Source organism: Caretta caretta, chromosome 1 (assembly GCF_965140235.1).
Source record: "Caretta caretta isolate rCarCar2 chromosome 1, rCarCar1.hap1, whole genome shotgun sequence".
In the NCBI taxonomy this organism is placed as follows: Eukaryota; Metazoa; Chordata; order Testudines; family Cheloniidae; genus Caretta; species Caretta caretta.
In genome coordinates, this window is record NC_134206.1 from 266,847,968 (window position 1) to 266,870,993 (window position 23,026).

Below are 23,026 nucleotides of genomic sequence, written 5' to 3' on the forward strand. Positions count from 1 at the left end.
CTAAAATCCATGGGAGTCGTTCACTGGCTTCAGTGGGCTTTGGATCTGGCCCTTAATGGTCATGAGAGGTGCCAGATTGACAGCCCTGGAAATGGAAAACCTTTGTTTATTCACAGACCAGAGCAGGGATGCTCCCAGCAGTGACTGTGCAAGCCTCCCCAACAACAGCCTGACAATGTGCCTCAAGTCTTGTCCTAGAGGGGTCACCTTAGCGCACAAGAATGCAGTTCATTCTCTATGCTGATTCAGTCCTTAGCCTGCCTACTGCCAACAAGAATGCCAATTATTATGGTGGTTTTTGTGATGCACACAGGTGATAGTTTTGTTTCCTAGTAACCGGATTCAGAGCATCAACTCATTTCATACAGGCTAGAAATCAGCCCTCAGAGAGTAATGACTTTTAGTTACTACCACGTGAGCTTGGATTCTCTCTCTCCCCCATCACCCCGCTCTACACTTTCAGGCTCAGTAGCGAAGTACAGTGAGAATGACTACTGTCCTCACATCTCCTTCCCTCAAAAGCACACTGTATTAGGAATCTTGTGAGATTTTCTGTCCAATTTTCTGAACTTTTGAGACTAATCCAAGATGAATCAAATTGTTTTCCCTTCTAATTTTTAAAGTACACAGTGGGGGAAAAAATCCACAGTTAGTATCTCTGCCTATAAGAAAAGGAGTACTTGTGGCACCTTAGAGACTAACCAATTTATTTGAGCATAAGCTTTCATGAGCTACAGCTCAGCTCTGTAAGTTAGTCTCTAAGGTTAGTCTCTAAGGTGCCACAAGTACTCCTTTTCTTTTTGCGAATACAGACTAACACGGCTGCTACTCTGAAACCTATCTCTGCCTATGGCTCTTGAAGTTTCTTTCTGGTACTATTTTTCATTTATACAGTATTCACTACTATGATCTCCAATATTCTATTTTCTTTTATTGTATTACACTCTTTTTCTACTGAGGTCAGTAGCCCTTCTTTCCACCATTGACTATTATATCATATGTTGTTGATAGCTAATCTTACTGCATTTCTGTAATACTGAGAGCTTCTAAAAGTACCAAATTGTGAAATCCCCCTGCTTCCTTTCTAGTCAGATCATCTCTAATATCCTTTGTCATGTATTCAGCATTCATTTCTGAACAAGACAGTATAACATCATTCTAGAGAGACAAGGTGGGTGAGGTAATATCTTTTATTGGACCAATTTCTGTTGGTGAGACAAGGTTACACAGAGCTTCCACAGACCTGCAGAAGAGCTCTGTGTGAGGTCAATAGCTTGTCTCTCTCACCAACAGAAGTTGATCCAATAAAAGATATCACCTCACCCACCTTGTCTCTCTCATATCGTGGAACCAACACAGCTATGACAACACGGCATATAACATTATTTCATCATACTTGCCATACTTCTGTTAGGATATTTCAAAATGTACATTTATCCCATATGCTCAAACAAAATTATTGGAAAGCTCTGAAGTTCAGAACTTACAGACATACTTTAGTATAGTTCTGCTACACTACTGTTTGCCCTCCTTTCAATCTGTCTTGAGATTCAACCTAACAGCAACCTTCTACAAAACACTCTCCTAGACAGGCCTTCCTTGAGCACTTTCAGTCTAACTTGTGACCTTTTATAGTTCCAAGGCTGGCTTCCTCTAGTGGTTAATTACCTATTGTTCATCTCTCTTTTCTTACCCTACTTTATTTCAGAGCATTGATGAATACTCTGATTTCTTCTAACCTTCCTGAATACACTACTTTCTCCTGGATTTATATTAAAGAACCTCATCAGATTCTGCCCCCTTTGACAGCAGAAGAAGGAGAATGTTTTTTGTTCCGAGGAGTATATTGGCATTTCTTATCGCTAATAAGAATACTAAATACTTCCACTAGTTTCTGTTTTTTAAACTTTGCATTTCAGCAACTGTTCCAGTGTTAATTCCTTTATCAGAGAACACAAGCTTCCCTGTAGTCAAGAAGGAACTATAATTAGAATTTTTCTAGTGTCTCTTAGCCTCCTGAAAAAAAACTGTGGAGAAAGGAAGAGGTAGGCATATAAATTAAAGTCATTCAGTTGCTTCTCTGGTGAAGGATTCATAATGACTGCCTCTGGATAACAGCGCCGGTTGAAGAATGACACAATTTTGGTGTTGAGCTTCAAACAAAGCTGAACAACAAAATCATTGTAATATTCTCCCCCTCTATGTCAAATTTCATTTAAATAAGCACCTGCTATAATGTTACCTGACCTTACAAGAACTTGTTTGTTACTTAATTTTTGACAAACATCAATTTTTATGACAAGTCTGTACAAACCGTGAACGTGTATGTGTGTGTGTAGTAGAGGATGGAGGTTTCTCATAACTTGGTCCTTAGCCAACAGCTATTGTATCTTTAGCAAGAACTAGTGTAGGCAAAATAAAATTAGTGACATTCCTGCCTAGAGTCTGTACTAATGTTTCCACTAAGCACAATACATCTTTTGGCATAAGGGATGACATTTAGGTCTTTTCCTCTAAAATAGAAAACTTGAAAATGTAGGGCTTGGCTTTCACAAGTGCTAAGTACTCACTATTCCAACTGAAGTCAGTGGGAACTGCAGATGTTCTGCACCTCTGAAAATCAAGCCCAGATGCTTGATAGGATAAAGTATTTGTCCATTTCTGAGATTTGGTAAGCCTGGGTGAGAATATCCTCCCCAGAAAAATTCCATGTCTCTGAGGGTATGTTTACAATTCAAGCTAGGGATGTAATTCCCAGTTTGAGGAGACATACCCACTCTAGCTCTGATAGATCTAGTGCACTAAAAATAAAGCATAGCCATGGCAGTACAAGAAATGGGAGGGGCTAGCCACCTATCTACATGCCTAGCGAGGGGTGGCCCATGCATTTAATAGGATCATACATATACTTCAGGAAAGCATCCCATATCTCTCAGAATTTTTCTTGGATACAGGGGTGCTGGAACAATTTTTTTTATAGTGGGGGTGCTGAGAGCCATTGAACCAAACTGTAAACCCAGTATATAATGGAAACCACTTCAAGTCAAGGGGTGCTGCAGCACCTCGCACATTCCTTGTTCCAGCACTTATGCTTGGATATAACATGATGCCTTTCCCCAGAAAAGACAAGGCCTGAGGAATGACTGAATAAAGACTCCTGAACTTGACTCAATAGCAACATATTTTAAATCTCTAGTTTTTCAACCAGGATATAAATGTCCACCTGGATACTGCTTATTTGACCTATTTTTAAAATTAAAATGTCCAGAAACTGAACATTAAAAATATAAATTCTTTACCCTTTCCTTCCACATTTTCACTGAACCAGAAAAGACTTGATTGGGAAGAGTCAAGCCAACACTCTGCATTTCAGCATCTGAAACTAGGCATGCTGGAGTTTAAAGGGTCCTATCTCACCCCATACATTTAAAGGAAAATGTACTAAACATTACACGAATCCAAAGAAAGACTTACCCCACACTGCCATGAAAACAGCAAAAAAGACAGTAGCTCCATTGTCAAAAAGGTGAGTTACCTGTGAATGAGACCAATAACCTGATGAGTTCATCATTTGAAAGTTCTATTTACAATTTATTCTGTTTTGTTAAAAGATTAAACTGGGTGGTGCTTAGGAGAGCCACTAGACTGACTGTCCTGAAGACCAACATCCTCTCTGAAGGCCTTACCCTGAATAGTGCTCAGCATGGGAGTTACAGGTGCTCAGCACCTCTCGGGGTCAAGGCCCGTATCAGCTGAACAGTTATTCTTGTATAGATTTATAACTTCTGGTGTAGTTCATCCTTTCAGCCTAAGGTAATTTGTTTTGAGAAGCTATGCACAAAAGATGGTTCATAAGTGCTGTTCCAAGTGCTAGGACATAATTTTTGTGACTGCTGAATATATCAAGTGCAATTGCATATACGTGTAAATAAGTTCTAAAGACCAAATTCAATCATAGTAAAAGTGGGTTCATTGAAGTGAAGTTAAATGAATTTGATCCGTCACTTGGAACTTTTTTTTATTTAACCAAGTTTATTGAAGATATTCACAAAATACTGAGAAAGAATAAACATTTTCTATTTGGATAGTTTAAATGTACCTTGGCATAAACACAGCTGTCTGACAACCTCATGAAGGGACAGTATTTATCACATATTGGACACATTATAATATCTGTAGCTTGGCAGACTTCTTTACTGGAAAAAGAGAGAAGATAATGGTTGATACTTTCATACACAACTATCATTCTTAAAATGGACCAACATATTTCTCTGAAATCACAGAAGGTGAATTAAATTTCTCTTATCATACATTTCTAGTGCTTTCTGTTAATGATGTCAGTATGTTCTTGCTGTCTTCAACACTTTGAGATACATACACTATGATTGTGTAGGTCTTCTCAACTTCATAAATGAATCATGCCTTTCTCAAGAAAACACAGGCACTTTGAAATCTTTAGATGGCATGTCCTTTTGTTTTTTTTAAAAAAAGAGCAAAATCAAAAAGGACTAGAAAACACGTAGAGAATAGTCCTGCAGTGGCTGACAGGATGAGTTATTAGCACTTTTACCATTTCTAAATTGTCCCTGAGCCAAGAGAGGTCTCTAACAGAAGGAGATAGGAATATGGTGAGTACAGATTAAAGGGAATTTCATTAATTTCAAAGGACTCTTTCAGGCACTGCCTCAGGGTGGAAAGCAGTGTAGAGGTGCAACACCCCCAGAGGAGCTCCAGGTGGCACAATGCCAGAAGAGTGCCGTCTGGAGCTTTGGAAGCACACTCTCCTTGGGGTGTGACATTTCCTCTCCCCTCTGCCAGCCAGTCAGAAAGCCATGGCTCCACCATCTCCCCATCGCTGTGAGAAGCTAGCTTGGGCAGCACCCCTAGCTTTACATAGTCCATGCACTCAGGGGACCAGATGATATCCAGCCTATGTGCCAGAGCACAACACAAGGGAGACTTGATGCACGTTCTCCACTACCTTGTGAAAGCTGGGCACAATCTTAAAAACAATGTAAACACATAGGGTGTTATAGACTTGATACCATATGGTGAATTTTAAAAGAAGAAATAAAACAGAACCAAATTGTACACAACAACCCCAAATGTGTACAAATACAGGTAACGTCACTAATAAAAGTGCTCACTTTACCTGACTTGGCAGTGGTTCAGTGTTGTGACTCCATACAAAAAGACAAACAATCCAATGAAGGCAGCTGGGAAGAGCATTCCTGTGTACCAGCCTAACCAGGAAAAGTACAAGCCAATTTTCTCACCAAAATACCGTCTGTTTAAAACACAACAGAGCAAAGTTACCTGCCAGCTTCTGTAGGTTTTATTTAGCATTGTTTGCTAACAGAAAAGGAAGATTTAAGTCATATTTGAGGGGAGAAATTGGGGCTAAGATTTTCTAAAACAGGAGCCTAAATCCATACTTAGGCGCCTGCCTATTCTTCAAAAATGCTGCACAGTCAACAATTCCCATCGAGGGCGGAAGTGCTGGATGTTGAACTTTTTTGAAAATGTGGTAATTGGTTCTGTATGTCCAGGAAACAAAAGGCCAGGTGCTGCTCTCAGTTATACAGGAGTGTTTCCGGAGTAACTCTGTTGAAAGGGATGTAGTTACACTGGTGTAAAATTGGTGCAAGGGAAAGGAGAATCAGCCCCAGAGCATTTCCAAGAAAAACAGTCACTAGCCTGTTCCACAACTGTTGTTCTTCAAGAAGTGTTGCACATGTCCATTCCATTCTTGGTATTGGTGTGCCCAGTGCATGGCTGCAGGAAACTTTCCCCTTCAGTGGTAGCTGTTGGGCAGCTCGAACTCCCCCTGCTGCTGCATGCCACTGTGTTCAGGTATAAGGAAGGGGCAGAGCCAACCCTAGCCCCCCTCAATTCCTTTTTGCCATAACTCTGATGAGGAGTGGCAGGTGGGCAGGTCGTAGAATGGGCATGTGCTCAAAGACATCAGTTACAGAACAGATTAGTAACTGTTTTTTCGTCACTGAATGATTCCACATGTGCATTCCTCTCTTGATAACTCACAAGCCATAGGAGGCAGGATTGGAATCTATTTCAAGAAAGACTGAAGAACAACTCATCCCACTCTAGCATCATCTCTGGAGTCTTGAGCCACAGCATAGCAGGAAGCAAGTATGTGGACCAAGAACAAGATTGCCACTTGCCAGAAAGGCCACAGAGGCCAATTGTGACCGAGTTGAATAAGCTGTGATACTGTTGGATGGAGCGACATTAGTAGAGTTGCCAACTTTCTAATCGCACAAAACTGAGCACCCGTGCCCAGTCCCTTCCCCAAGGCCCCGCCATCACTCGCTCCATCCCCCGTCCCTCCATCGCTCGCTTCCCCCACCCTCACTCACTTTCATCGGGCTGGGGCAGGAGTTTGGGTGTGGGTGGGGGTTTGAGGTCCTGGCAGCACTTATCGTGGGTCCCAGGAAGTGGCTGCCAGGGTCCTGCAGCTCCTAGATGAATGGGCGGCCAGGGAGGCTCCTTGCACCTACTGGTGCCACCCCTGCAGCTTCCATTGGTCACAGTTCCCAGCCAATGGGAGATGCGGAGCCAGTCCTCAGTGCAGGGGCAGAGTGTGGAGCCTCCCTGGTCACCCATGAATCTAGGGGCTGCAGGGACCTGGCGGCTGCTTCCGGGAGCCATGCAGAGCTAGGGCAGGCAGGGAGCCACCAGGGTCCCTTTTCGACCAGGCATTCTGGTTGAAAGCCGATGCCTAGCAACCCTAGACATTAGCCAACTTATAGCTCAAGAGTATGCAAAATGCAATCCAGGAATAAATTCTTGGGGTGGGGGGGACTGACCTCTTACTCTTCTACCCCTGCTATGAACAACTGGGAGGATTTATGGAAGTGTCTGGTGTAGTAGGAAGAGAGCCTGAGACATAAGGCTTGTATCAGAGGCCTGCTATGAGGCCTGAACCAAAGCAAAACTTTGCTGATATGAAGCAAAGTCAGGTTGTGCGCAAGAGGCAGGCCCTGCTCACAGAATTTGGCAAGCACAGGGCTGATATTGCAAAAACACATATTTTTTTACACTGAGAAGTGCTAGGCACAGAGCACTTATGCAAGCATATTCCGGAAGGATGGTACCAGAACACCTCGATACCAGCAAATTCCCCAAAGGTAACAGGAACACACTGACCCTGTTGCAAGCCTGGTGCTAGACTCTGGGGACAGAGCCACTCGGTGAGTGGACTCAGCCCTGATAGGTGAGGGCACTGAGTATGGCACTGTGTGGGGAAGATCTGGAAGCTGTGGGAAATGCCGAAGGACTCCAGAATGGCCATCGATATGAGGCAGAGTGCCGTTGTCCCAGCCACATTCTTGAGGCAGGTCCCATTGAAGGGTCGTGGTGATAGATGGGAAGATAGGATCTGTGCAGAGACCAGCGGGTGCTGCTGTGGGGTTGTGATATGTAAGATCCCACCTCCAAGTCTGACAATGAGGATTCCCCTCCTCTGACTAGTCAGTGCCAGGGACCTGTGCTGAGAGCCTGGTGATGGATGGAGCGATGCCATCATAACAGGTTTCCCCTTGGATGGTACTGAGGGGCGACGTGCAGGGAAGACAACACTGGCACTGCTCACTGAAGCTGCAGCACTCCGCACCGAGTCATACTGGGTTGGCTCCGATGGTGGCCTGAGCGCCGCCTCCATCACAGGAATTTCAGCCTAGCCTCCCTATCCTTCTTTGTCCTAGGTTTGAACTCCCTGCAAATCTGTCACCGGTCCTTCACGTGTGCTTCCCCTAAGCACTTCAGGCAGCTATTGGGCAGGTCACTCACTGGCACAGGTTTGGAGCAAAAGGCACATGGCTTGAAATCCAGTGACTGGGACATACCTTGGTACTGTGAATGGAATAAACAATAACGGGGAAAACAACAAGTCTGAATTTTTTTTTATATCATGCATTTAAAAGTTATTGTCCTAACACTGACAAATAGACTAATTACACACACACACAGAGTCTGCTATAGTACAGAGCTCCAACGACCACAACGGGTGGTAAGAAGGAATTGAGGAGGACTAGGTGCAGCTCTGCCCTTTATACCTGCACACAGTGATGCACGGCAGCAGGGGACCGGCCAATGAGTACCTCTGAGGGAACAAGTTCCCAATGGCCATGTGCTGGTGCACTGACACCAAGAGTGGAATGCATATGTGTAATCTCCCGAAGAAGAATTGATGAATCAGAGAGCATTCTTCTACCTTGCTTTCATATTTCTGTTTGGAACTTCGCTTACCAGTCTCTAGAGAATTTATTTTACAATTCCAACATGGATTGAAAGCGTACCGCACCTTGACCATGAAGTCCGATGCTTTATAAATCAATACATAATAATAATCATGAATACTTTAAAAGATCATTCTCCAGCTTCATTTTAAGGAATGAGGAAATATAATCCTCCTGTGCTTCAGAAACTTTAGGGTCAAATCACAGCGGGGTGTCAGGTCAGTTTAAATGTATTTTACATCAGCACAACTTGTTATGCTCCTATTGAGGCAACTGACTGCCAGGGTCAAAGAGTGAAACGAACCAATGTTGTTGCCTTTAGACTACCTGAAACCATTCTTGGTCAGTCTTTTACACTAAGGAAGAAAACATGCATGTTGTTTCTCGGGTGAGAGGCAGTGGAGGAGAGAGAAAGAGTGAGCAACATTTGGCCTGGAATAAATGAAATCATCAATTTTAAAATGCATGTCAAAGAGTTTCCATCTTGAGCAATCCATCTGTCTGAATTAAGATTATATTTTGTATTTTTAAAGCAATGTGAAGACTGATCTACACTGATCATCATCATTCAAACTCAGCTTCACTGTACCAAAGGCCAATGTTGTCATATTGCTTTTATTCCTCTGTCATTCAACAGAGCTCACAATTCTTCTGGCTAAAGAGACAGAAACATGACAGTAATATGGTCAATTCTGACAAGGGTAGCAAGTCTCGCTGTACAAAGACACACTGACATCAGTTTCAGATGCATGAGTTAGCTGCATGAGTGAACCCTGTGGCCTAATTTTTTGGCTGACAATCTGTCTGCTCCACTGAGAAAGATAATTTACATTTTATGAGATTATTTGCATCAGCACCTATTTTCACCGATGTATATAATTCAAAGTAGTGGAGCAAAGTATTAAAGACAGTTTTCTATGGCAAATGAGGGAGTTACGTATAGTATTTTTATGTTCCTCAGGTTAGGTGTTCGATATTAATCTGCTTGACTGCCAGGAGTTAAGTCACAGGAGACTGTTAAGGGAGAAACCAACAGAAAATGAAACCATGACAAAGATAAGACTCCTTGGGGAACAATCGGGAAGCTATTCATTAGGGATATCCCCTGCCTGCCTCCAGCTAGTCTGCTGTGGTGTATTCTTCCCAGACCAAAACCAAGGATCAAAGGGGCTCCTAAACCTTAAAGATGCTGGCCTCAGGAAAGAGGAGAGGGCTGAGTGAGTTGTCAGCAGACTGAATCTGGCACCCCAAACTGACTGAGACACACGGCGACAGAGTGCCACAAGGAGTGCAGCAAGGAGGCTGTCATTCCCAACCCAGAGATGGGAATATGCTGGACCTACCTGAGCTATGGATAGATAAAGGTTAGGTAGGAAATATGCATATAAGATTCTTTGTTGCAATAACCTCTTTTTCTAAATTCTGTGTTTCCTATTGCAATTAAGTCCTAACTTTGTTGTGAAGAAGCTGCTTTTGAGCCACATTAATTAGTCACTGGTTCCCTGAGAAAAAGGGATGACAGGTGCCAAATGCAGTTGAGCCTGTTGTGTTAACATGGTTGGTAAACAGGGGGGTGGGGTAGTTGCAGCCCAGAGATCCAGGCTGAGAGTGATTAAACTGCATGGGGGTTTCACCCAGAGTGAGGTGTAGGAAGCCAGGCCTGTTTCACCGGAAGGGTGCACTTGAGAGGGACAAAAAGAGGTTTAAGGCATAGCTCACCCAGCAACTCTGACCCCCGTAGATGAGATTTCTCCTGCTGATAATAGCCTACCTTAATCAATTACTCTCATTAGAGTTGGTATGACAACCCCCATTTTTTCATGTTCTCTGTATATATATATATATATATATATTCCTACTGTATTTTCCAAGGCATGCATCTGATGAAGTGGGCTTTAGCCCATGAAAGCTTATGCTTAAATAAATTTGTTAGTCTCTAAAGTGCCACAAGTCCTCCTCGTTCTTGTGTTATGGTGCTTTTCACACTCCAGCACGGATGGTCTCTCTTTCTGCCCCCTTAACTGAAAACCGTTCCTGACAAACAACTTTTTTCCCTATTTGAACCCTTTGTGTCTGCTGGTTGCAAAATGCAGTGCTCCTCTTATGATCCAGAGATCAAGTCAACAGCTTCTTCTAATACCAAGGCTGATCTCAGTTTTAATTTGTGCATTAAATGGCAAAAAGAATAGGTGCTGCCACTGACAATCTAAACTTCTGCAATGTAGGAAGGAGATAACTGAGGCCACTTGTGAACACTTATCTTTTAAAGAGCACTCTTTACTGCCATTGCTTTGCTATATACTGATTTACATACCGAGAAGTGGCATCTTTCTTGTCACACTCACGTTTTACACTGTGACAACTCCATGTACTGCATTGAGAGTAAGACTGGAATCAGGCCCATATTTCATATGCAATGATCAGTAGTTCAGTATTTTCATTCTACAAATATATCAGCTAAATCTCTGCTTACATACTATTGTGATGAGCGCTATGGAAATGTACTCTATTTATCCCAGGCCAACAGAATGATCCCTAGGGGACCATTACAGCTGGCAGCAGTTAGAGCAGCTCTGTGTCTGTTCTACTTTACACTGGGGGCTGGTTTGGACTCTAGTCAGTCCCAGGAGACAAAGGTGGCTTAGAGCCACATTTACCTTTCTCTTCCCATCAGCTGCACCAAGCATGAGCTTAGCTATGCATTGTTTCCTATTTTTGACTGTCACTATATGTTGACCAGAGATTTTCATTGAGCTGCCCAAAGTGTTGTCTTTTATCTGAGCGCTTACAGTATATTTAGCACTCAGTAATGTATATGGGTAGTTGAAATTATTCCTTTCAATGTGCATTACCAGGCATTTGTCAACACTGACTTTCCTCTACCATCATGCTGCTCATTCACGTAGCTTTGGTGGGTCCCTCTAAAGTTATTCAGCCTTCTCTTGTTTTGATTCACCCTAATAACATTGTATCTTCTGCAAATTTTGCCATCTCATGTTTCACCTCATTTTCCAGATCATTAGTAATTATACTAACAAACATTCTGTGTATCTGATAAGGTCACTCTACTGAAAACATTCCCTAACGCAAAACCTCAAAAGCAAGGAAATGAAAAGTGAAGTCATCAAATAGCCAATACTCTTGCTTCTATCCAGAGACCCACACATCACTATTAGCACAACCACAACACTACAGACAACATGCCACAACCGTAACTTTATCCCAGTAGGAAAATCAGCTTTCCAAGACCCCTGTATGTAGAGGTGAAACTGAGCCTGACTGAAGTCAGTGGCAGAACCACAACGGACTTTCAGTGGGGCCAAGATTTCACCCTAGATATTTAGCAACAACACACAGATTTTGTAGCCTGTTAGTGTTTAGAATGATAATGCCTTGTAAAAGAATAAGCAAAGTCTGGCTTTAGCAGTATACAATTTATTATTGGGGTTCTCTAAGTTTATCAAGCTTAATTATATGATTGCTTGGGATCAGGATACCTAGAAGGCACTCAGGAAGTTAGAAGAGAGACAGATTTGGATCTGAGCCAAGAAAATTTATTTAATTCATTCATTCATTCATCCTTTGACAGTTCAGTACAAAATCCTACACAGGACTTATTATACCACATAAACAAACTTAATGCAGCTATGGCTGTCTAGCAGAGGGGAAAAAAAAGACTATGCACAAAGCGTTGGCAAGTGCACAGAGAGACTGATCCAAAGCCCACTGAAGTCGATGGGGACTGCTTTCATTCACTTCAACAGAGCAAGGTCAAAGTGAATGAACTGAGGGAAGGGAAGAGAGAGAGAGAGATTGTCCCCCTTTAATCACTTTCAGTTCTCATGATTTTGAATGATTCTTGTAACAACAGTATGGAAATTAAATTTAGGCAGCAATGTGAGTAAGCTGACCCCTTCACAGCTGTTGATTAACAACAACGCATTTGCAATTGTGCAGGATCGGTACTTCTCATGCTCCCTGGTGCTTCCAGGCGGAATGAACACCGAATTGTGTGATGCCCCTCAAATGCTGTTTCCGAGTTTATTTCTAGTGACTAAGATCTCCATACTGGCTAACTGGTGTGATTAAAGTAAAGTTAATGGCCATGGAAGGTACCAGACTGAGCACACTGGAGATTTAAGACTACATTTAATGGCAAGAAAAAACAAGCATAAAAGCAACAGCTTCTCTTATCACCCTGGCAATGTGTCTTTAACCTGACTTGAGAGTATCATATCTATGAATGAGAAGGTTACTCACTATCCATAGCTCACTCAGTCCTTGGCCTCTCTAAAGAGTCTGACAACACAAATATTGGTTGGGAATGGTGGGCACTGGAAAGCTGGCCCATTAGGAACGTAACAGTTAACCCTCAATTCCCACTTCCTCTGGGCATGGGCTTTCCATAGGTTTTCTACAGTACCCGTGGCTGGGGAAAGCTATGAAACGAGTACTCATGGCAGAACTAGTATAAACCCTTTTGTTTTGGGTACACAGGTTCACGCAGTTAGAACTGAGGTGAACAGCAGTTTTTGCTAATGTGGTCAACTGTTCAAGGTGGAAAACCAGGGCACGTGGCACGTGAGGAAGGAGAGGTGGTACGGAGGGATGTTTTGGTGTGGGTTAGGGAAGGGTGTATGGGAGTGTTTTAGCAGCTGAGAGGGGAGACAGAAAAGGGTGCCCACTCCTTTCCTGCCACCCTTCCTTCTGTGCCTGCACTACAATCAGCAATGGGTTTGTTGTAAGCCAACAGCTAATAGGATATATGGCAGTAACTTAAAATGTCAGTCTGGGTTTGAGGTCTCCTTTACTCAGTCACCTGTGAATACTCAGGAAGCCTCATACCCGTCACTAGTTCTCCTCCTGCTCATGTAGCCCTGTACATTGAATCACCTGTACACTCGTTGTGTAAACTGCTCTGATGACATTTCTTTCAGAATAATCTTTGGATGACACTGACTGGGAAGAGAAACTGAATGAGTTAGTGCCCTTAAATGCTATGCTTAGATTTCTAAAGGAAGTCTGTGCCAAGGTCCAAGTGCAATTGTGTGCTTACCCAGTTACCACACTTCCGTACATAAATGGCCATTTAAATGCCCGATGAGCCATTTTGCACACACAAACACCGAAAAAGAACACTGGATCCAAATTCCCTCAGACTTTAGGGAAACTTGGATCAGGATCTGAACTTCACAGCTCAGATGTGACACTCCCAATTAATGATGCCTTCTGATGATGATTGTTCCATGACACAATCACAAATATAAACTATTACCAAAGAACAACAGCCCTGTCTGCAGGTTACTTCAAACACAATTACCAGAAATATTTCAAAAAAGAGAGAAACAATCTACACTGCGAAACTAATGTAATCTCTTATACTAGGGAAATTTAAAAAACAAACTCAAAACTACTTCAATGCAATTACTGGTTCACCACCGAATCAATAGTATAATTTATTTTGTAAATTTCCTTAGTGTAGACTTGGCCAATGGGCTCAAAAAGAAATGATAACATCTAAACAGTTGATGTACTAACTAAAAATATATTACCGTGCTTCACTTTGGTTTCTAGCACATTTTAAAAAAACTACATGACTCAAGCAAACCCCTATGACTGTATTCCTCTGTGAGTATTTTTTTCTCTAGAAAAAGCAAATTCCCATTTTATGAAGTTGCAGAAAAATGAGCTTTATGGAGCCTTAAAGAATAACTCCTAGTGCTTCCTGGGAATCTTTTACAAATCCTTCTATTTCAGAACAATTAAAAAAACAATCAAAGCAAAAGACTCCTATCAGTTACAGTACTACAGTACTTTAAAAAAGAAAAACTAATTAACTCTATCAATTGCAGGCTCTTAATGGCCCACCCAAATTGCCAACATATCAGTATATTCAATGATGCTGCTACCTTTTAAATACAGATTTTATGTATAGATCCTTGTAGCCAGAGGTCGATTAAGATTTATTGGGGCCCTGAGCACAAAGAACATTCAGGCTCCCCACACCCTCGGGGCCCAGGGACACCAGACCTGGGGGGCTGGGGAGGCCATGGCCCCCACACTTTTATACTGTGAGAATTTAGGCTCATTTGTCAGAGGAATTAACTGAGCCCTTCATGTTTCATGTTTAGACTTTCCTACCATCTTATCCCACTCTGTATCCCAGTACACAGTGCAACATTTTAAAAGTAAATAAAAACTTTTACCGTACGAGATCCAAGGGCTGGTATTTATACCACACGCCCCATGACGCCCAGCACTCATAAAGCAGATGTCTGTGATTTTCTGCTCCATGGGTTCTTATGGAATTTTTACTTCGGTAGCTTCCCTAAAATACAGATTTAAATATTGAGCAAAGAATAATAGTTGCCAAGAAATCTCTGGAACTAGAGGTGTGTTTTAATGGAACAGTTTATACAAAATACTTGCATGAAAACAAAAAGACAAATTTAGCATCGGCTTGGTTGAATTTGTTTGTCTTAAAGGTTGATTTTTCTTAGACCTGTATTTGGTAACTGGCATTGTTCAGATCACGGGTTGCAAACAGATGTCAGGTGGTCATGACCACCCTGTCCTTCCATATTGGTAAATGGGAGGGGGTTCCCAGGGCAGGCCTGATGTAGAAAAGAGCATTGCAGTATGCAAAAGGTTAAGAACAAATGGGTCCCTCCATGAAATCTTCATTTAAGGGAGATGCATGCTCAGCAGATGCAGTGTGTCTAGTGATTAGATGTTTATACTGAAATGAGAAGTGTGATTGCAGTTCAGGTGGGCATAGATTAAAGTTAGCATGGGTATGCCTACCTAAGCTGCAATCTGACTTCCAGTTGTTGTGTAAACATACCCTAAGACTGGGAATCGGGAATCCTGAGTTCTATTACCTGTATTCTGCCATTAACGCAACAAGGTAAGCCACACTTACCTCAAACCTGTGTTGTAATGCATAATCAATTAGTGGTGTGAAATAACCATCCTCAAAGTGGTACTAATTGCAGCTCTGAAGGAGGCTGCTCACTTTGAGAGATATGTGTTTAACATGATACTGATGCTGGAATTATTCCAAGTGAGGAGGTTGTGGGGATAGCAAGGGGTGTAAAAATACGGAAGAAAGTAAAGGATTCATGCACAACTGAAAGGTGCTCAGATGCCACGGTGATGTGGGCAGTGTAAGAACCAATATACAACAGATGATGTTTTGCATAATTCTGTTTTAATTGATTTTATTAGCTTAAAAGGAGAAGATTTCAAGCTTTCAGATAAAGAGTTTTGGACTTCAATATACAATATATGAGTAACTGTCAAAGTGTGATTCATAAAACCAGTAATGTTGCTTGTTAGACTGTGACGAGCCAGCTGGTGACATGATACTGGCTCCTCTTTGTTTCTAGCTGCTAAACAGCATTAAAAGGAGTTAAATGCACATTAAATACATCCCTAACATTGTTTTTCCATGCAAAAAATTGTGGTAGTTGCCACAGGGATTGCTAGTGGGAGCTCTGATTGCAAGTGAAGGAGTAGGAATGATCTGTGTGATTGTAAACGGGAGGGAGGTGGTGCCCCCAGACACACTCTGTATTTGGATGTGTTCCACACCATGAAAATGTTTGAGAATTTTTGTAATACATGATTGTTACTATAACATTATTCATGGCCACCAATGGGGGACAGTGTGTGAGTCTGAAGCACAAGAATTTTCAGGAAAAGCCATCAACATTTTCTAATGAGCTGAATTAAATGAAAGAAAGCACAGAAAATGCTCACACCATCTGTGTAAATAAGGAGTAACTTTTCACTGAAGCCAGTGGGGATACAATAGTGTAAAACCAGAGTAAGAGGAGACTCAGGCCCGATGACATTGGTATTAAACTTGAATTAAAAGCCAACAAGAAATGTTAGAAAAGTACCTCATGAAGAGGAAATGCAGCTTCATAGGAGCCATTAGTAAGCAATCGATTCAGACCTAAAAGTCAAAAATATTAATTTAATTACAAGCAGGGTTTGAATAACTGTAAAATGAGGAGGGCAAAGCACATTTTCATGATGAGACTGGTAAATGAAGTTCAGTGAAAGATACAAGTAACAAAATACTTCTTTCATAGGTTTGTCATACTATGGTGGACACAAGGGAAGGATGAATACAACATTCAGATACTTTCTACTGTACTTGATCATATTATTCACAATCTACAATTCACTATGCTTTGAATTTAAAGCTTTGGGGGCCACAGTGAAGTCAATAGAGGTTGACTTTTACCCCAAACATTTTGGTCTAATAATCATATATTAAAGTCTGTGTGGGGATCTATTTGGAAACTTCATTTAGGCGAGATGCCACATTTCTTGGCATTCTGCAAATTTCAGACAAAACCTTTGAATTTTTGTATCGTAGTGTAACAAAACAGCCAAAAGCCTTAATCTCCATATGAAAATAACATTATTACATGTTTAACTTATTGCTCTGAGAGCTGTTGGATTGATGGCCTGGAGACTGAAGCTATCTACTGACAGATCAGCCACAAGACAGGTAGTAGCAGTGTGAGGCCCAACAACATACCTGAACTCTGACCCAAAGGGACCACTAGTAGGGGGGCAAAGGATAGCTCATTCTCCCTGTCCATTAAGGCTTTGGCCCCTCAGCCAAGACTAACAACACAAGAGAAGTACTTAGTGCCAGCTGTGCTGAAGATGACTGTTTACTTGGAAATTTACTCAAAGGCCACTGAACAGCTATTGGACAGTGCAGTATTCACTTGGGGATATTCAAATCAGTGAGCTAGAGGCAAAAGACTCCATATTCTATTCTTAATCAGTTGAGGAAATCTTATAAGAATAGTCCAATGAAAAGCATTAATTTATCATAAATATCATTTTTGCTGGTAGTATTAGTGTCTGCTATGGGCCACATCTTGGTTCTTGGTGTGTCTACTGTGTGAAGCCCACCAGAGCTATTTAGCCTGGCTAGGCTCCTACAGTCCAGAAGTCTATGCAGAAGACACTCTGATACTACAGTGGTGGGAGCCACATGGATGGATGGATGGATACTTGGATCCTGAGGCAAGTAGGAGAACACAGCAGCCCAGGCGCTATCTGCATGTGGAATATGCAGCCCCCTGACTCTTCCCATTGCTCAGGGGTGGAATCTGACCCCAGTCATGCTGCTGAGGATGACATCAGGGACGCATTGAGCATGTGTGGTGCTTCCCTAATTCTGGGAGCATGGGGAAAAAGGTTCCTCCCTGGCTTGTTGTCAGCTGGGGAAACTAAATGGGTTTTGCTACCGCAGCCAGGCTCCTCCAGCTGACAATTCGGACATGGAGCTCTCAGCCAGGAGCAGTGCAAAGGCCCACTAGAATGAAGAACATTCTTCTGCATGGCAAACAGAGAAGAGGAGGAGGAGGAAGACACAGCTCTCTAGCCAACCCACACCTGTGTCAAGACACCATTTTTTGCAGAGGAAATTTGTGGAGAACTCAATCTTGGTCTCCCTGTCCCTCCATGGAAAGGAATCAGGGAGCTGTAGTAACCTCCATGACCTCCATGAGTGAAGAGAGGGAAACAGGGATTCATGCAGGATTGCTGGAGTCTGAAACTCAGGGCTGCATAAGTTCCCCATCCCTCCAAGCACCTCCACACTTTGACCCAAGGAGAGTTGCAAGTTCTCCTTTTGCAATGGGACAATACGTCTATTTAGTGTCATCAGTCAATACTTTGTGTGTCTCTTGTTTACCTTATATCAGCCTTTCCTACTGCACAGGGAAATAGTCTTCTGAGGTGTCAGCCATATCCTTTCATGGAAAAGCAGCCCAGCATTCCATTGCCTTGTCTTCAAAATGACTGGGCATACCAAGAAAAAGTGACCACCTTGGAAATGTGTGAGCTATGTACCCAGTGAGGAGATGTAAAAAACCAAAGCTGACCTATAAGGAGCATGTCCAGGCTTTATTGATTTTTACACCAAATTAAAAGGCACCTTGTTGAGCACTTACCAATTTTGTTTTTTCCTTCTTCATATTTCACTCTCTGTAAAATATGGTGTACTATTCTACTTCTTGTAGCATTGTTGAAGAAAGTGTCTTTGTTGTGTATGATGAAGCTAAATAAAAAACACAAACAAGATTGGCCCCTGAATAAGTGGTATAATATTTAAAATAAAGGTTAAGTTCCATTAATTTTTATAGCACATCAAGAATCTACGGTGTATGAGCGAAGTACAGGGAATACACAATAAAGGAACTTGACACTGTGATTCAATTTAGCACAATAGGAAACCTCTGCTCCTCAGGAGTGTTGAAAGCCAGGACTAAACAGGAGACGTTTGCAGACGGTCTTGCTACTTAGTCATTCACTTTCATAAGCATTACATTAAAAAAAATGTTTAAACACTGCATAATACATGCACACATTTTGCAAAGAAATGAGATTTAAAACACACAGATCAGATTAACCACATGAATATTGAAAATGAAATAATACATTATAAATATTGTACATTATAAAGTGAAAACATCATATATGACAGTTTGATACTGTAAGCTAAAATGGGTTAGAAAATTAACTTTCAGGAGCTAACCATGAAATTACATGAAATTCAGTTTCAAATGCAACAGCATGGGTAAATTTATAATAAATCAAGAAAACTAAGTGAAGGATTAACTGCAAATTGCATTATGTTTACTAGATTGGTTGGCATATTATATAACGTATATATTTCTTAACAACATTTCACACACATATTGGGGGGAATTTGATATTTTAACAATTACCAAGCTCACTAAAAAACTGTAGGCAGCATAGTGTATGTTGTGCTATTGGGCTCTGAGGTACCAGCTAAACTTATCACCAAGAGGAAGTGAATTTGGACACTAACTCACAGGGTCTCTGTGTTCTCTTGAGGAAAATAGGGTCTTCGGGCTAAATACTTAAAAATATATATATTTAGGCTCCTAAAGATGCACATAGGGGCCTAGTGGGATTTCCACACACTAGGCACCTGCCTACCTTTCAAAATCTGGCCCTTAGAACTGGATCAAAAGCCCACTGAAGTCAATGGAAAGACTCATTTTTCAACAGGCTTCCCCCCACGTCGGCTAGTGAGGCAGTGGGAAAGTGAATGAGTTGATGAGTGAATGAGCAGGTACAATCATACAGATTTCCTAGAGAGATCAGCTCACAGGAATGCAGAGTGGACTCAGAGCAGGGGTCAGAAACAACTCTAAAGGAACAGAAATAACCAGAATAGTAGATCCAGCATGTAGCCAGGTCAGAGCCCCTGCTGCAGCGTAGAGGAGTTGGGGCTCAATGTTTTTCCCCCACAGGGTTTTGACCAAACAAATATACCGTTTTCAGAGAGGATCCACTAGCCACAGACCCAACATGGTCATTTCGCCCTCCACATTCATATGGGAAAAGCAGTCAGGGAAATAGCTCCCTGTTGTGCAGGGCTGTGTGAAATACCCATGTCCTGGCTCTCTCCTGCCAAAAAGTTCCTACTGTATTTTAGGTCTTCCTCACCACATACAATTTGCTCCAGAGGGTTCTGGTGTCCTGCTTCCAAGACACACAGAAAAATCCAAAAACTAGAGACATTAAACAAAATATTATAATACATAAGAGTGGTACACCAGCCCGTACCTCTCTATTACCCCTGCTTATAGAAGTTTCCTGGGCCTGAGTTTAGGTTATTTCCCTTTGTGATGCTTGCTGCCACATTTAAAAAAACCCCACTTTACTTTCAACTATTTTAACAATACACAAATGATGAAATCCTGGTCCCATTGAAGGCAATTCCTAAACTCACACTGCCTTCAACCAGGCCAGCATTTCACCCAGGATCTTCATCAGCTCCCACTTAATGCTCTCATAGCATGAACAGCCCTAGTGGCTTTTAAAATCTTCTGTCTTTTCTGCCTCCTTGGTGTTCCTACTAGGAGTAGAATTCGCATGAGTCCAGCCCTCAGGTGTGGTGTTTCTGACTTATTTCACTTCTCAATCATTGATGAGGCGGGAAACCAGTTTGCTTTTTCAGTGCTGGAATGCTATTAACTTTTCCTCAGCCACCAATCTCACTAATGTGAGATTTGTCTCTGTGGTGCTTCTTTAGGTCTGGCTTACTACTGGCTGCCCTTCTTGCCTTTTACAGAGCTAACATGGCAGGTTTTGATATTTTTTAACTCTTCCTTTAATGGACTGATGCCTTTTCCCCTCTTCTGTATCCTGGGCAAACTTTGTGTTTTTCCTGTCTCTCCCACACACTACAATACTACTTTATAGGGATGGGAGAAAATTATCAGGGACTACAGACACTCTCCCTGATCTTTTTTCCACAATCAAAGCTTTTCTGAAGTTCAAAAAAAGTTTGCTTAACTTTTCCTCCATTATATTTCATTTTTATTTACTTGCCCTTTTTACTTCCAGGTTCTGCTTGGGACCAGAGGCAGAAATGTTAGAATGCCATGAAAAAAGCTGTCCTCAAAGTACTTCTGGCCCAAACAAAAACAGAGTCCTGAGTTTCTCACATGAGAAAGCTTGTGTAAGAGCTCTATATCCAAGGGGTTTGGATAAACATCTACATTTTGGGATGTTTATCCAATGGAAACACCAAATCTTTTGAAATTCAACAACCAATACAAATGTCCCTTCTATTTGCTGCAACATAATAAGATTTGTGAATAGGGAATGTTCTCACACTGCTCTCTCCACATCACAAGTGCGCACATATCCACACACAGGTTTTGCACCTGAACTGCTAAGGACATGTCTTCGCTACAGCATTATTTACACTCAAGGTAACTCCTCTCAAGTTAGCCTAGCCTGAGTGGCTAGGTCTACACTGCGTATTAAAAACGGCAGCAGCGAGTCTCAGAGCCTTGGTCCACCAACTTGGGCTTGCACTACAGAGCTAAAAACAGCTGTGGAGACCTTCAGCCTCAGGCAGGAGCTGGCAGGGAGGTGGCATTTCAGCCCAAGTTCTACACTGCTGGTTTTAGTGCTGTAATACAAAGCCAGTGAGCAGTGAAGACAAGTCCTTATTGTCCAAGTTTACCACTTCCTGGGATTTGCCTTGTTAAATGATCATAAAGCTTCAGTCTCAACCCAAGCTTGGCTTGTTTTGAGGTTTCTCCTTTCTGGCCTCAGGTGCAAGTTCTCTCTGCCCCTCTTCAAAGGGGCACACAAACCCTTTACAGCCTGGATTGGAGCGAATAAGCCCCCCCACATCTGGTTTCTAGCATAAACCAACATGAGTCAGCAGAATTGTTCTGCTTCTCACTGCAGTATCCTAAACTCTGGCATCGTGCCACAGCTAATTTGTCATGTTCTATAATAGACATCAACTCAAAGACATGTGTAAAGCAGATTGGTGGGTTTTTAAAAAATATTTCAGCAATTTTTTTTTTCATTTTTTCCATTTGATGTCTGCCTGACTTCCCTCTCCAAGGCCTCCCTTTCTGGGTAGCAGTGAATACTAGTCACCATGGCAATCACTTTTGAGACCAACTCACACAGGAAGTTGCACTTGAACTTAACCTTGAGCTCCTGCATTGAGAAGCTTACATTCCTTCTCTGGGTTCATTCTACCCATTTCCCAGATAAGACAGCAAAAAGGTTTGTCCATTTTCCTTGCAGGTGTGAAATTATTTTGCACATCTATGATTATGACTGTACGTAGTGATACAACTGTAGATTGTTCCTAAATGGCTGCGCAAGCACACTGAAAGCTGCTCTCTCTATAACCATTTCTATGTCATATTATTATGACCGTCCAAAATCAAGGCTATGTCCACACTGCACTTCTGTTGTTAAAACTTTTGTCACTCGGGGTGTGAAACCCCCACCCCCACGAATGACAAAAGTTTTAACGACCAAAAAGCGCCGGTGTGGATAGCGCTTCATCAGTGGGAGACGCTTTCCTGCCACTGCAGCTATCACGCCTCACTGGGGGTGGTTTTTAGTGGTTCAGTCACTGGAGTGTCACTCCTGGTGACAAAGGGCGGTTACACTGCGTGCCTTAGAATGGCTGTAGGGGCACGGCTGCGCCATTGTAAGGTGCTCAGTGTAGACACAGCCTAAGATGTATAAAAGATACAGAACTGAATGTTGGTGGAATATGCAAAGGAGCTGAACAACTATTTGCTCCAAAGGCTGCCTTGCTTTAGCTACTTGCATTTATTTTTAAATTTAGTAACTGTAGCATTAAGAGTATGGATTTATCTTGCTGAGAGTGGAGAAGGAAAAAACAAATGAAAATTCCATCGACATACTGAAATGCTGATCGTCTAGCAGAATCCCATCTTTTCCAGAACTGGCTGAATCAATCTGAATGTGTATGTTGGTGACACCAAGGAAAGATACTAAATTTCACAGGGACTAGAACTGCAGAGGTTAGAAATGGAACAAATTTAACAGGTGACCCAGTCCGTCCCTGTACCAAGTGCAGGAAAAGACATGCTAGCAGAGTCATTGAACAAAATGTGGAGCATTATTTACCCTAAATCAACATTATGGGGGCTCTCTAAAATACCACAGGTCTCAGCCAATTGCTCCCAACAACTCTGCATGGGAAAATAATTTCAAAACAGTATCAGCTCTAATAAAGCGATTTTTAAGGCATTCAGGAACCTTCATTGTGATTTTGTTGAACCCATGGTTCTCTCTCTGTCCCTCTTCCATAGCATGTGTGTCACCCTCTTAAAATGCAGCCTGTGTGTCTCTGGCACTTCCCTTATTACAATGTAGATATCTTTCAGAGCTTCCTTTTACCTACTACTGTA

General features: G+C 42.0%; 1 protein-coding gene across 9 annotated transcripts in view; it reads right to left on the minus strand.

The window, feature by feature from the left end:
• The window catches only part of ANO4 (anoctamin 4), a 292,125-nt gene that overhangs the window by 62,079 nt on the left and 207,020 nt on the right, over nucleotides 1–23,026 (minus strand). For 8 of the 9 annotated variants that reach the window (XM_048835454.2, XM_048835448.2, XM_048835452.2 and 5 more), the window contains 6 exons: nucleotides 18,245–18,351; nucleotides 16,163–16,218; nucleotides 14,465–14,586; nucleotides 5,153–5,287; nucleotides 4,100–4,196; nucleotides 3,475–3,535 (listed from right to left, as the gene is read on the minus strand). In XM_048835454.2, the coding sequence (XP_048691411.1) occupies nucleotides 3,475–3,535; nucleotides 4,100–4,196; nucleotides 5,153–5,287; nucleotides 14,465–14,586; nucleotides 16,163–16,218; nucleotides 18,245–18,351 (578 nt within the window). The remainder of the gene's footprint in view (nucleotides 1–3,474; nucleotides 3,536–4,099; nucleotides 4,197–5,152; nucleotides 5,288–14,464; nucleotides 14,587–16,162; nucleotides 16,219–18,244; nucleotides 18,352–23,026) is intronic. The other variant, XM_048835453.2, reaches the window with a different exon arrangement.